Source organism: Trichomycterus rosablanca, chromosome 10 (assembly GCF_030014385.1).
Source record: "Trichomycterus rosablanca isolate fTriRos1 chromosome 10, fTriRos1.hap1, whole genome shotgun sequence".
NCBI classification, from domain to species: Eukaryota; Metazoa; Chordata; class Actinopteri; order Siluriformes; family Trichomycteridae; genus Trichomycterus; species Trichomycterus rosablanca.
The window spans coordinates 1826198-1841214 of NC_085997.1; the positions used below are offsets into that span (position 1 = coordinate 1826198).

At 44.4% G+C, this 15017-nt stretch overlaps 1 protein-coding gene across 1 annotated transcript in view; it reads left to right on the forward strand.

Annotated features, from left to right (window-relative positions):
* The window catches only part of pald1a (phosphatase domain containing paladin 1a), a 28344-nt gene extending 13662 nt beyond the window's left edge, over nucleotides 1–14682 (forward strand). The window contains exons 9-20 of the mRNA XM_063003489.1: nucleotides 72–168; nucleotides 359–463; nucleotides 719–814; nucleotides 982–1116; nucleotides 1437–1553; nucleotides 1642–1821; nucleotides 1918–2115; nucleotides 2773–2913; nucleotides 3030–3101; nucleotides 3189–3329; nucleotides 12326–12481; nucleotides 12731–14682. Coding sequence (XP_062859559.1) covers nucleotides 72–168; nucleotides 359–463; nucleotides 719–814; nucleotides 982–1116; nucleotides 1437–1553; nucleotides 1642–1821; nucleotides 1918–2115; nucleotides 2773–2913; nucleotides 3030–3101; nucleotides 3189–3329; nucleotides 12326–12481; nucleotides 12731–12880 — 1588 coding nt within the window. The 3' untranslated portion in view covers nucleotides 12881–14682. The remainder of the gene's footprint in view (nucleotides 1–71; nucleotides 169–358; nucleotides 464–718; nucleotides 815–981; nucleotides 1117–1436; nucleotides 1554–1641; nucleotides 1822–1917; nucleotides 2116–2772; nucleotides 2914–3029; nucleotides 3102–3188; nucleotides 3330–12325; nucleotides 12482–12730) is intronic.
* The last annotated feature ends 335 nt before the right edge of the window (nucleotides 14683–15017 follow it).

Here is a 15017-nt window from a genome sequence, read left to right on the forward strand (position 1 = left end):
TCCCAGTAGTAGTGTTGGTGATAGTGTTGTACTGAAGCATCACTAATAGTTATATATACTGTTTATTACAGAAGTGAAGATGTGAGGACGACGGAGGAGAAAGTTCAGTTCCACATCATTCAAACCCTCATCAGCAAACTTCCTGAGGGTCAGCAGGTGGTCAAAGAGGTGAGAGGTCACGAGTCACTACCCACTACATCTCTAAACGCTGTACTACCTCACTAACGTTGTAATACCCCTCTGGAACAAGGAGGGAACCAAAGAGGAACATACTTTCTCACACCACTGTTTTTCTTTTTAATTGTGTGTGTTTGTGTGTGTGTATGTTGTGTGTGTGTGTGTGTGTGTGTGTGATCAGGTGGATGAAGCCATTGAACTGTGTTCTGAAATGCACAACGTCACAGACGCTATTTATGAGAACAAGAAGAAACTGGAGGCTTTAGGAGAGGACTACCAACCTCAGGTCTGAGAATCCAACACCATCCACAAAACTCCAAAATAATAATAATAAAAAATAATAATAATACAAACACACAGTAGAGCAGGGTGGCTTTTCTAGATCTCAGCACTGGTGGGATAGCTTGTTTTACCACTGTGCCACCCAAGTGCCTGTGACCTTTTCAAGCTCAACAAAGGAGGTCATTTGGCTGGGGGTGCCCAAAATTACTCATATATAAATCTACATAGGACGTGTGTGTGTGTGTGTGTGTGTGTGTAGGTGAACAGTACTAAGCTGTACTTCCTGCAGGGACTGGTTCAGAGTTTGGAGCTCTACGTCTACCTGATCCTCTTCAACACCTACCTGCGTGAACAGGTACACAAGCTCCGTCTCTGTTTACCTTTTCCAGGTTTCATCCATGTTCCACTTTGAGTGGGGCAGCAGGAGGAGTGGGTGGTACACAGCACCAGGCCACTCTGAACCTGGGTTTTAAACTCACCTGATTTCCTTGTACTCTCTCTCTCTCTGTCTCGGCTCTGCAGTTCCCTCTCGCCTTCTTCCAGACCTTCAGTCAGTGGATGTGTTCTGACGCCTGGGTGTATCGCCTCTTGTCCTGCATTAATCAGTCAGAGCTCAGAGCACCGGCCGACCTCATCACTAAAGGAGCCCGAATCCTGGTAAGAGGCTCACCTATGAGATTTGTATTTTGGAAGCACAGGAAGCTAAGAGCACAGGACTCTAAGAGAGTAAGACTTTATTTGTTTAGGACTCTGGGAAAATAATATTTGGGTAGGAGTAGGAGTGGGGATTCTTGAGACATAGGACTCATAGGATTATGGGACCTTGGGGAAAGCAGGAATGGGGGAACGTAGGACTTTTGGAAATGTAGGGTCTGGAAACATCAGTATTGCAATATAGGACTCGTATAATAGTCCTGTGTGTGTGTGTGTATGTGTGTGTGTGTGTGTGTGTGTGTGTGTGTGTGTGTGTTCTTCAGGTAGCGGACGAGTTCTTAGCTCCAGATGTTCTCAGGACCGTGAAGGAGATGAAGGTGGCGAATTTCAGACGAGTGCCCAAAATGCCCATCTATGGCATGGCACAGCCCACATCAGAGGTGTGTTATCTACTCTGTTACCCAGTTCCAGGATGGCGTAGGTGTTTGATGTTTTAAGAGATATGTTTGTACCCCCTCTCTTCTGTAGGCGGTGGGCGCGGTTTTGGAGTACCTGGCGGATGAGAGGAGGCAGTACTCGGCGGTACTGTGGGTGAACGTTCAGGATGAGCTGGTGTTGGAGTGTAACGGGCAGATCTTCTCGCCCAGGGAGCCGACGTGTCCCGAACGGCACGTCTCGCTGCACTCTGCGCCGGCTCAGCAGATCGAGGTAACACACACACACCAACAGAGAGGTGGAGAACTGGTCAGTATGGGTCGGGTGAAGGCGGTCAGAAAGGGGGCGATAACTCTTTCCCCATTTCAGAAGCTGGAGCTTGCTCTGAAGGACGAGCTGTTGGCGTCTCAGAAGTGGTTGGAGGTGATGCTGGAGCAGGAGAAGCAGATGAAGATGCTGAAGAGCTGCAGGACGTTACAGGAGATCTTCAGCGGCCACGGCCAGACTCACCAGCACCTGCAGTACGCCCGCATCCCTCTACCCGAATGTTCAGCACCTACAGAGGAGGTACAGTTACACCCACACTCTCCAACACCTGCTCTACACCCACACCCAACTCAACCACACCTGAACTACACCCACACCCAACTCACCCACACCTGAACTACACCCACACCCAACTTACCCACACCTGCACTGCACTACACCCACACCCAACTCACCCACACCTGAACTACACCCACACCCAACTTACCCACACCTGCACTGCACTACACCCACACCCAACTCACCCACACCTGAATTGCACCCACACCTGCACTACACCCACACCCAACTTACCCACACCTGCACTGCACTACACCCAACTTACCCACACCTGCACAACAGCCACACCTAACTCACCCACAACCAACTCATCCACACCTAAATGTGCAGTACCTACAGAGGAGGTACAGCCACACCCGCGCATATACAGTCAGCTCCAAAACTGTTGGCACCCCTAGAATTTTATATGGCCAAAAGTATCTGGACACCTGGTCACTTGGACATTTAATCCCAAAACCATGTGCATTGATACAGAATCGCTCTCACATCCTCCTGTGCAGCTAAATGTAAATATACACGCTCCTGATATCAGTGTGAATAAGTGGTGAAGCAGGTGTGTGTGTGTGTGTGTGTGTGTGTGTGTGTGTGTGTGTGTGTGTGTGTGTGCGCGTGTGTCAGCACTTTGACAGGTTACTGGACGTGATGAAGAGTGTGTTAGCCGAAGACTCTCGTGCTGCGTTTGTATTTAACTGCTCTAACGGGAAGAGCAGGAGCACCACGGCCATGACCGTCGCCACCCTCACGCTCTGGCACTTCAACGTACGTTTAATAACACACTTTCCCTTATTATTATTATTATTTTATGAATGATTTAAATGTTCTTAAACGCCACCACGTTCTCTGGACTCAAGCTTCTGTGGTGTTGTGTTCTACAGGGGTTCCCGGATTTCGGAGAGGAGGAGATTGTGAGCGTTCCTGATGCCAAATACACCAAAGGAGAATTTGAGGTGAGCAGCGCTTTCACTTTTTCCTATTGATCATCCGTCTGGATCAGATATCTTGATTAAAATGTGTGTGTGTGTGTGTGTGTGTAGGTGGTAATGCGTTTGATCAGGCTCCTCCCTGATGGCTATCGGATGAAGAGGGAGGTGGACATCGCTCTGGATTCAGTGAGCGAGACCATGACGCCCATGCATCACCACCTCCGCGAGATCATCATCTGCATGCACAGACAGGTAGGAGGCGCTGTGCACAACACAAGCCACCAGAACAGCTTCAGTGCTCCTCGGCATCGATCCTGTAGATTCTGGAGACCTTGAATACCATTGTTAGGTCATGGTGTAGAAGTCTAGAAGTCTCAGTCAAAAATCTCCTCCTGAACTTCTGTAGATGTTTAGCATCTGTCGTACATCTGGGAGATATCAAGAACTGAACTGCAGAACCAGAAATCTCTACCATATATATCTAAATAAAAAACTGGCTTTAGGAGAACAAAAGAACTATGGGCATTGAGAACTAGTTATCTAAGTGTATCAGAAAATTATACATGAACGATTCCAGTTTATTTGATGCTGCAGAGCTGAAGTTCTCCAGCAGGGGGCGACACTGTCTCGTCTCTCAGCTGAGGTTAACGGTCAGTATTACTGTTACTGACCAGATATTTGTATACAGAGATCAATACGTGATACTCAGCTCCACTGCTGCACTTTATTATATTTATTACATTTAAGATAGATGTGTTTTCCCATATTTAACCGGACAGCTGAGGATGACCGGAACTCCTTGAATATTACATGGAAGGAACCTGGAGAGGAACCAGACTCAACAGGAACCTCCACCTTGCTTGTGTGACCCACTGATTGTGTGAGATTAAATAAAATGAGAATAAATAGATATTAAAGGTATAATAAAAGTTCTTAAAGAGATAATAAAATCTTCCAAATAATCTCTAAAAGCATAATAAAAATAATTTTAAGTACTTTATCTTTCACTTCAGTCTGTTGGTGGCATGGTGGAGTCGAATCTGTGGGCTTCATCCTCAGGTGGTTGAAAAAGGTTCCTTTAGAACTACCTCAGGTAAATAAAATAGGTGTATATGATATTGATATGATATGAACAATATCATTAATGCTCCTGCTCCCTGAACTGTTATAGAATAATTAAAAGTGAGAACCAGAAAGAACCAGGTTCCACAGCTCAGGGCTATCTCAAGACATCAGCAACCACCTCCACTATTAACAAACCTGAGTAATTGTATGTGAGAGGCAGAATGACAGCAACCCAACATGCCAGATCACCACAGTACTATGAACCCTGAGTGGACAGTCCTGATCCTAAAGGGCTGATAGTTTGCACAGTCAAATGACCCTACATATCATATTGACCAAAGTCGTGCGCTCCTGTTATAAGGACTTTTAAAAGCCTGAAACCTGAACAGAGGTGAGGAGAACAATCCCAAGAGATCCTACACCTCCTCATCCAACTACTCAGCTCATTTTCATTTCATTTTTACTTCTTTTGGATCTCTTGTGCTCCCACAAACCTTCCTGGTTTTCCTGGTTTCCCAGTTCCAAAACGTTAGAGAATGATCACATCCTGTCATGTTTGGAACGAAGCTTTAATAACGTGCTCTCGCTGTGGTCGAGAAGATGGTTCTGGAAGTCTGGAAGAGAAAAATCTGGACTGAAAACCGTGCAGAAAAGGTGGATCATCAGCAGGAGAGACGGAGAGGAAAACCGCACGACTGAGTCTGCCAGAACTGTGTGTGTGTGTGTGTGTGTGTGTGTCGAGGAGGGGGCGGCTGATCGCCAGACTCAAGGACTCCACAAACTAGCCAAACGCTGAAGGGGGATGGGGGGGCCGCCAGATAGATATTCCTTCTATTGCTGGAAAAACTCTTCTGAGAAGCTTTTCACCAGGATTTGGAACATGACTGCAGGGATTTGTTCAATGTAGACACAAGAGCATTAGTGAGCTTTTGCATTTTACTGAAGCTGTGAGGCGTGAACTATCAGAAGCAGCACTAGATGATTATACCTCCACCATACTTTACATGGACTTCCAAAACATGACGATAGGTGGATTTCCTTCAAGGTATGAAGTATGTAAGTCTTTGATTTGGCTCATGGTTTATAGTTGGCATTCCAATTCATCTCAAATGTGTTAGATGGGGTCAGTCAGGTTGCAGCCAATCAAGATTCTCCATATCAAACTTATCAAACCATTTCTTAATGGTAGGAACTGTCTCAGAAGGTGGTGTTGGTAATGCACAGCACCCATGGCCCAGGGTTTGATCCTCATCTCTGGTTAACATCTCTCCTCTCTGCTCAAGCCTAAAAACACAATGTAGCTGGAATGCGGGCTGTGGAATATGCTCTGCATCCACCACAACTCTGACCAGGCTGAAACGGTCACTAGTAGACTAGTAGACCTTTGTCACGTGTTAATCTGGAAGAAGAACAGAAAGGTGCACATCTGATATTTTCCTAGACCTGGCTTGTGTTAGATGAAGCCGGTCTGAACATCTCCAACCTCTGGATTACTGGACCATCTCAGAAATGAAGATAATGCAGCAAGTGCTTTCAAATCCCTTAATAGGACTGAAATGAAGGCCAACCTGGTGGCGTCAGGTGTTTGTGGTGAAGAAACCACGATAATTACCTCGTTTGAGGAGAGCGCGCGCGTTACCGGAATGCCGCTGGCTTTGATTAGCTCAGATCTGGTTTGTTATTAGGCGGGACTCGGCGTCTGTAGACCATCACCTCCCGGACGCGCTTGCGGAGCCGGAGTCGGCGATCTCTGATTGAAACCTTCGGTCGGAACCCCTCGATCAGATAAACGTACACATTGTTTAGAACGTGTTCTTCATTAGAACTTAGTGTTTATGTGATCCAGATTAAGCAGGAATGTTTTATTCCGTTCATATAAACGGATCTATTGTTCTGCAGGTACATAAGAACCAGACACGGATAAAACCGGGAGGGTAGAGCACCCGTCCCAAAAGTTTAGGCTACACCTCAGACGCTAATGCTGAGGCGAGGAGTTCCTAATGAACTAGGGAACAGTGGAACGTTCGAACTTTCAAATACATTTAAAGCATGATGGTTCAGACTGCATCATCAGGGTGCTGAATTGGAACACCCACAGTGCTATCTTTACCATTACACTATATGTGGATGAGGTATTTCCATTATGGAAAATATATGAGTATGTTCCATCGTGACTGTTCTTCTCTACACAATGCGAGGTTCATAAAGACCTGCTTTGGTGTGAAGGAACTCCAGTCGCCCTAATAAACACCTTTGGGATGAATTGGAATTCCACTTGTGAATACAGTGGCATTCACACCCCTTGACTTGTGAATATAACAGGCACAGATGTTGGCTCCTTCATCAGCACACGTTTCGACTGTCGTTCGGTCCATCTGAGATGAGCTCTGGCTTCAGTTCTGAGAGAACTCTGCTTCAGTTCTGTGTATAACTGATGTACAGCTTTCTCTTTGTGTGTGCCCCTAACCAACACCTTTGGGATGAATTGGAATGCCACATGGGAGCCAACCAGCATAGAGCCTGACCTTGCAACTCACCTTTGGCCCAAAGAATTCTGCTTCATGTCTGTGTGGAACTGATGTAGGGCTTTCTCTTTGTGTAATAGACCTTCGGTTTGCATTTCGATGCGGTGGCGGACTGTGTTAAGTAACAATGTTTTTTTGAAGTACTCCCGACCCCATGTGGCAATATTTATCATAGCAGCAATGCAATACCATCTGAGGGCACCGAGGTCCCACATAGTCAGCTGTGTTTTCCCAGTCTTGTCTCACACACACTCACATTGAGATTTCTGATGATTTCCTGAATCTTTTCACAATATCATGCATGGTAGAAGGTGAAAGACCTAAAATACTTGCTACCGTGCGTTGAGAAATGCTCTTGTTAAACTGCAATTTTCACATAAGGTTTGGTACACAATAGTGAGCCTTCAAAATCCTGTAACTTGAATATTCTGTGAACGTTTCACTTTCATTTCGCCTCGTCCAGACTTTAAAGGCATCAAATTCTAAATGTTTCTATTTACAAACTAGAATAAGGTTGATCACACATACTCATACATACGAGGGATCTTCAGTAAGTTTCTGCACTTTTATATTTCGGTTATAAGCAGTGAGGGTAGGAGGGAGGAGTAATCGGGCGTGTCTGAGAGACTGAGAGACGCTTATAGTCCGGATTTATAGAGCTCCGTCTGATTTCCACCTTTTTGGACACTCAAAGAAGCTTTAAGGGGACGAAGATTTCTATGTGATGATGTGAAAGCAGCGCTGCATCAGTGGCTACAGTTAAAAAGTCGGCACGACGCTGGAGAAATGCATCGGAAGGCGACTGTGTAGAAAAGTGATCTTATTCTTAATAAATAGGGTTTAAAAAAGTGCGGAAACTTTTTGAAGAACCCTCGTACATATATACATATACATTTGCACACACACATGCACATTCGCAGACTCTCTCGCACGGCGGCCCCTCGTGTGCGTCACGCTTGTGTCTGTGGCTGGAAACTACAGCGCCGAGGAGGAGGAGGTCTGAGGAGGTCTGCTAAAGTCATTAAGAAGTGTCTTCATTTTCCCATTCTCCTCCCTCTCACACACACACACACACACACACACACTGCTCTTACACACCCACGTCATGCTCTTACGGGAAGCAAAAAGGGCCAATATGCGCCCACTGGCATCAAACCAGATGATACATGGACTGCTGCACATCTGGACATGAAGTGAAGGCAGCGGTTCTTACTGACGTGACCCGTGACCCAAATGTCTCGTTCAGTTGATCGATCAATAATAGTCAAATAGTTCATAATAAACCAGTGCAAAGAGTTTCAGGCACCAGTGGCAACCTTGGTGTTCCACACAAGTCCTTGAGGGCTTCCTTCCGTTCTTTTGGAAGCTACATTGCTTTAAATTGTGCTTAAATGTGTGTGTGTGTGATGCCCTGTGATGGATGGGTGCCCTGTGCGCAGTGTGGCACCACAGCCAGGATGAAGCATTAGTGACTCCATCTGCGCATGCAATCATAAAAATGTGTGAATGGGATTTTTGCGCTTTGCTCTCATGGCTAATGCGTGTGACGCTGGCGAATGGGCGTGATGACCTTTAACTCTGTGCCTTCACCTGAACAGATGTAGCAGATGTGAAATAGATTGAGTGAAGTCTTGTCCGTTATTCGTTCGTCCAGGTCTCAGTCAGTCCGTCCTACATCTTTTGCTTCTTCTGCTTCTGCTGTCAGGCACCAGTGGAATTCAAAGCTCTGTGTGTGTGTGTGTGTGTGTGTGTGTGTGTGTGTGTGTGTGTCCACACACTTTTGCATGGCTGGTCAGTTGGTGATTCTGTGGCCTCCTAAACGTTTGGTTGCAGTTGTTGCTCCTCGTGAACGTTCTTGGCTTAGCCATTAGGGTTCTGGACTGTTGATTAATAGATCGAGGGTTCAGGCCTTGCCATGGCCAAGCTGCCACTGTGGGGCCCTTGAGCGAGGCCCTTCAACCAACCTTCAGCTGCTTGGATTGTGTCCAAAAATGTAAATGATCCAGGGGTTCCACATCATTACTTTAATATTAGTTCTTGTATATTTTCATCATATCTTCTTTCTATATATCTTCCACATATCTATTAATCACTGCTTTATCCTGGTCAGGGTCGCAGTGGGTGCAATTCACTGGGGGAAAGATGGGAAACACACACACACACACACACACACACACACAGAGTCACATATAGGGCAATTTTGTATCTCCAGTTAACCTGCCCTCACGTCTTTGGACTGTGGGAGGGAACCGATTCACCTGGAGGAAACCAGACACGGGGAGAACATACAAACTCCACACAGAAAAGACCCAGACGGCTCCACCTGGGAATCGAACCCAGGACCTTCATATATTCTCAGCTTCATTACATCTCCTTGATTAAAATAAACCCGGACCGTCCGGCTGCTGTACCGTGTGAGCTGGTCTCCATGGTTCCTGTGGGTGAAGAACCGCTGAAGGTTTTAATGGATGTATCTCATGAGCCCGAAGTATTAACGCTAATCCTCAGCAGCTTGCGATGGTTATTTTAATGTTCTTTTCCGAGTTTCGTTCTCAGCTCTGATGTCTTCAGTTACAGTGTTGAGTCACTGAGAGCTGCGAGAACCTCGGACTAATAACCACATGAAGCGTAAAGCTGAGTGGAGATACGTCTGCCAGTCTGGTGTTATTCATCTAGGCTGAGATTCAACTTCATTGGAATTTCGTAAAGCTCAATGCTAGCGTTAGCTTTCCTGTTTGGTGGTGTTTGTTGGAGTTTGGTGGTTGATGGTGAAGTCCAGTAGAAACCTGTGTAGTCTTCAGAACGTGGATGGGATATTATTCCTGTATTAATAATAAAATGTGAGGTATGTTCTTGTTTTAGTGGAGAACACTGGTGTTTGGAGCTGTTTTGTTGGTGAGCGGTGGTGTTTAGTGCTGTTTTGATGGTGATCAGTAGTGTTTGCTATGGTTTTGATGGTGATCAGTTGTGTTTGCTATGGTTTTGATGGTGAGCATTGGTGTTTGATGCTGTTTTGATGAAGACTTGTGGTGTTTGATGCTGTTTTGATGAAGACTTGTGGTGTTTGATGCTGTTTTGATGGTGAGCATTGGTGTTTGATGCTGTTTTGATGAAGACTTGTGGTGTTTGATGCTGTTTTGATGAAGACTTGTGGTGTTTGATGCTGTTTTGATGGTGAGCATTGGTGTTTGATGCTGTTTTGATGAAGACTTGTGGTGTTTGGTGCTGTTTTGATGAAGACTTGTGGTGTTTGATGTCGTTGTGATGATGAACGGTGGTATTTAATGCTGTTTTAATAGTGAAGGTTGGTGTTTAGTGATGTTTTGATGGTGAACGGTGGTGTTTGATGCTGTTTTGACAAAGACTTGTAGTGTTTGATGCTGTTTTGATTGTGAACTGTAGAGTAGGATGCTGTTATAATGACGAAATCTGGTGTTTGGTGCTGTTTTGATGGAGACTTGTGGTGTTTGGTGCTGTTTTCTCACACAGTGGCTGCATTAGGCAGGATTTAGCAGCTGTGGTGTTCTCAGTGTTGTGCTGGTGTGCACGTAAGTGGTGATTTATGTTTCGTCCTGGTGTTTGCTGGGTAAATGTCTCAGGTGTGTTTGAGCTGAATCAGCGATACGCCTCTTGCTGCTGATTTTTGCAGCAGGGGGGCGTTTCATGTCTGCATGTTAACCTTTGATCCTCAGGTCCAGATCCAGAGGTGGAGGTTCAAGAAGTGGCAACAGTGGTAACTCGGTGATGTTTGGGCTTGAACTAGCAACCTTTGGATTACTAGACTAGTATCTTAATCGCTGAGCTGCCACTGTGTGTTAGCTTGTTTATTATCAACTTGTGTGTATGTGTGTGTGCGTATGTACAGTGTATCACAAAAGTGAGTACACCCCTCACATTTCTGCAAATATCTTATTATATCTTTTCATGGGACAACACTATAGACATGAAACTTGGATATAACTTAGAGTAGTCAGTGTACAACTTGTATAGCAGTGTAGATTTACTGTCTTCTGAAAATAACTCAACACACAGCCATTAATGTCTAAATGGCTGGCAACATAAGTGAGTACACCCCACAGTGAACATGTCCAAATTGTGCCCAAATGTGTCGTTGTCCCTCCCTGGTGTCATGTGTCAAGGTCCCAGGTGTAAATGGGGAGCAGGGCTGTTAAATTTGGTGTTTTGGGTACAATTCTCTCATACTGGCCACTGGATATTCAACATGGCACCTCATGGCAAAGAACTCTCTGAGGATGTGAGAAATAGAATTGTTGCTCTCCACAAAGATGGCCTGGGCTATAAGAAGATTGCTAACACCCTGAAACTGAGCTACAGCATGGTGGCCAAGGTCATACAGCGGTTTTCCAGGACAGGTTCCACTTGGAACAGGCTTCGCCAGGGTCGACCAAAGAAGTTGAGTCCACGTGTTCGGCGTCATATCCAGAGGTTGGCTTTAAAAAATATACACATGAGTGCTGCCAGCATTGCTGCAAAGGTTGAAGACGTGGGAGGTCAGCCTGTCAGTGCTCAGACCATACGCCGCACACTGCATCAACTCGGTCTGCATGGTCGTCATCCCAGAAGGAAGCTGACGCACAAGAAAGCCCGCAAACAGTTTGCTGAAGACAAGCAGTCCAAGAACATGGATTACTGGAACGCCCTGTGGTCTGACGAGACCAAGATAAACTTGTTTGGCTCAGATGGTGTCCAGCATGCGTGGCGGCGCCCTGGTGAGAAGTACCAAGACAACTGTATCTTGCCTACAGTCAAGCATGGTGGTGGTAGCATCATGGTCTTGGGCTGCATGAGTGTTGCTGGCACTGGGGAGCTGCAGTTCATTGAGGGAAACATGAATTCCAACATTTACTGTGACATTCTGAAACAGAGCATGATCCCCTCCCTTCGAAAACTGGGCCTCATGGCAGTTTTCCAACAGGATAACGACCCCAAACACAACCTCCAAGATGACAACTGCCTTGCTGAGGAAGCTGAAGGTAAAGGTGATGGACTAAACCCAATTGAGCACCTGTGGCGCATCCTCAAGCGGAAGGTGGAGGAGTTCAAGGTGTCTAACATCCACCAGCTCCGTGATGTCATCATGGAGGAGTGGAAGAGGATTCCAGTAGCAACCTGTGCAGCTCTGGTGAATTCCATGCCCAGGAGGGTTAAGGCAGTGCTGGATAATAATGGTGGTCACACAAAATATTGAGACTTTGGGCACAATTTGGACATGTTCACTGTGGGGTGTACTCACTTATGTTGCCAGCCATTTAGACATTAATGGCTGTGTGTTGAGTTATTTTCAGAAGACAGTAAATCTACACTGCTATACAAGCTGTACACTGACTACTCTAAGTTATATCCAAGTTTCATGTCTATAGTGTTGTCCCATGAAAAGATATAATAAAATATTTGCAGAAATGTGAGGGGTGTACTCACTTTTGTGATACACTGTATATGTGTGTGTGTGTTTATGTGTGTTTACACTCATTGTAATTCTAATGGCTACAACATGTTCCAAAAAAAGTTGGGACGTGGAATGTTTACCATGTGTTCTGTAATTCTGTAATGGTTTGGGAACTGTGGACACCCACGGTTGTAGTAGAAAGTGGAATTTTCCCATTCTTTCATTGTGTGTGTGTGTGTGTGTGTGTGTAGATGAAGAACAGTAAGAGCGAGGAGGAGCGTGATTGGTTGATGTTGAAGTGTGTGCAGTATCTGGAGCGCTACATCTACCTGATCCTCTTCAACACCTACCTGCACCTAGAGAAGAGGGCGTCGCTACAGCGCTCCTTCAACGCCTGGATGCACCAGGTACGCTTACACACACACACACACACACACACTTACACACACACATCTAACAATACACACACACACACACTTAAACTCCGAATCTCCCGCTCATAAATAATAGTGAAATACGGGAAGCGGTCGTGTCCTAATCCGCTCTCTCTAACACACACATGCTTTCAGTTAGAGTTCAGACAGGAGTGATCTAGTGACTGTTAGCTTCCCACTGTACATCTCTGTGTGTGTGTGTGTGTGTGTGTGTGTGTGTAGGTTGCAGCGCGGGCCGGAGTGTACGATCTCCTCAACCAGCTGAGCTTTACAGAGTTTGAGAACCAGAAAGACTCAACGTTTGCTCGGCTTCGGTCTCGCTGGAGAGAACCGACCAATCAGAAGCTTCCGTACAGAGGAGAGTTCATCTGAGAGAGAGTGTGTGAGGAAGAGAGAGAGTAAATATGTGTATGTATGAATGAGTGAGTGAATACGTAAGTAAATGAGTGAGTAAATAAGTAAATGAGTGAGTAAATGAGTCAGTGAGTAAATGAGTGAATAAGTGAATGAGTGAGTGAATAAGTAAATGAGTGAGTAAATGAGTCAGTGAGTAAATGAGTGAATAAGTGAATGAGTGAGTAAATGAGTGAGTGAGTAAATAAGTGAATGAGTGAGTGAATAAGTAAATGAGTGAGTAAATGAGTGAGTGAGTAAATAAGTGAATGAGTGAGTGAATAAGTAAATGAGTGAGTAAATGAGTCAGTGAGTAAATGAGTGAATAAGTGAATGAGTGAGTAAATGAGTGAGTGAGTAAATAAGTGAATGAGTGAGTGAATAAGTAAATGAGTGAGTAAATGAGTCAGTGAGTAAATGAGTGAATAAGTGAATGAGTGAGTAAATGAGTGAGTGAGTAAATAAGTGAATGAGTGAGTGAATAAGTAAATGAGTGAGTAAATGAGTGAGTGAGTAAATAAGTGAATGAGTGAGTGAATAAGTAAATGAGTGAGTAAATGAGTGAGTGAGTAAATAAGTGAATGAGTGAGTGAATAAGTAAATGAGTGAGTAAATGAGTCAGTGAGTAAATGAGTGAATAAGTGAATGTGAGTAAATGAGTGAGTGAGTAAATAAGTGAATGAGTGAGTGAATAAGTAAATGAGTGAGTAAATGAGTCAGTGAGTAAATGAGTGAATAAGTGAATGAGTGAGTAAATGAGTGAGTAAATGAGTGAATGAATGAGTGAGTGAGTGAATGAGTGAGTGAATAAGTTAATGAGTGAGTAAATGAGTGAGTGAATAAGTTAATGAGTGAGTAAATGAGTGAGTAAATGAGTGAGTAAATAAGGGAGTGAGTGAATGAGTGAGTGAATAAGTTAATGAGTGAGAAAATGAGTGAGTAAATGAGTGAATAAATGAGTGAGTAAATGAGTGAGTAAATAAGGGAGTGAGTGAATGAGTGAGTGAATAAGTTAATGAGTGAGTAAATGAGTGAGTAAATAAGGGAATGAGTGAGTAAATGAGTCAGTGAATGAGTGAGTGAATAAGTTAATGAATGAACTCTGGAGTGTTGATGATCACTGTTCATCATGAAATCGTTAAATTATTCATGTGTTCATAATGAAGTGCCTTAAAGCAACAGTGCCCCAAAAACACCCCATTTTACTCTCCAGTACAAACAGCTGATAATTCCAGTAACCACCAAGCATCAGAAAAGCTTCAGGACTCCTCAGAGATCTTCAGTACTTCTCAGTGCTCCATAGGGCTTCTCAGTGATTCTCAGTGGTCTTCAGAGCTTCTCAGTGCTTCTCAGTGCTCCTCAGGGTTCCTCAGTGATCCTCGGAGCTCCTCTGAACACTTCTGTACTCCTCAGCATTGATTCTACAGTCTGTAACGTGTACTGCAGATGTGGAACACTGGTGCTTTGATGATGATCCTGAAGACACGTCACTCCAGAATCTGGTGTAGGTTCTGAACTGGGTTGAGATCAGCGGACTGTAGACCACAGCTTAAATGATCCATCCAGTGATGCTTATTGTAGGGGTTCTGTTCTCTTGGTGTACTCTGTAAAGTACTTCCACAGTTAAATGTCAGTGTTTTCATTTATACAAACAGTTTCATTCAACTTTTATTCATGTTTAGCTGTTATATAAGAACCAGGTGGTTTTTATTGTTTTTTTCATATTTTTTATTAATTTTCTGAAGGTGCTACATCAACGTTGTAGTTTTTGTTTTTATACTCTGCATTAAATGTGTTTTGACTCTTAACGAGGTTCTGATTCATTTGTAACATGCAATTAAACATCACTCATGTACAATGTACACTATATGGCCAAAAGTATGTGGACACCCATCCTACAGAGCCCTGACCTCAACCCTACTGAACACCTTTGGGATGAATTGGAACATCAATGCCTGCGATGATCTTCTGACTTTTTTTTTTACTTTCTTTCTTGCTGATCTCATAAATTCTCTTGTGACCGAATTAAAGCAATCCCTGCAGTCAAGTTCCAATATGTACTAGAAAGCCTCATTGTGACGACTATAGATTTAGGATCTGACGTAATGATGGACGT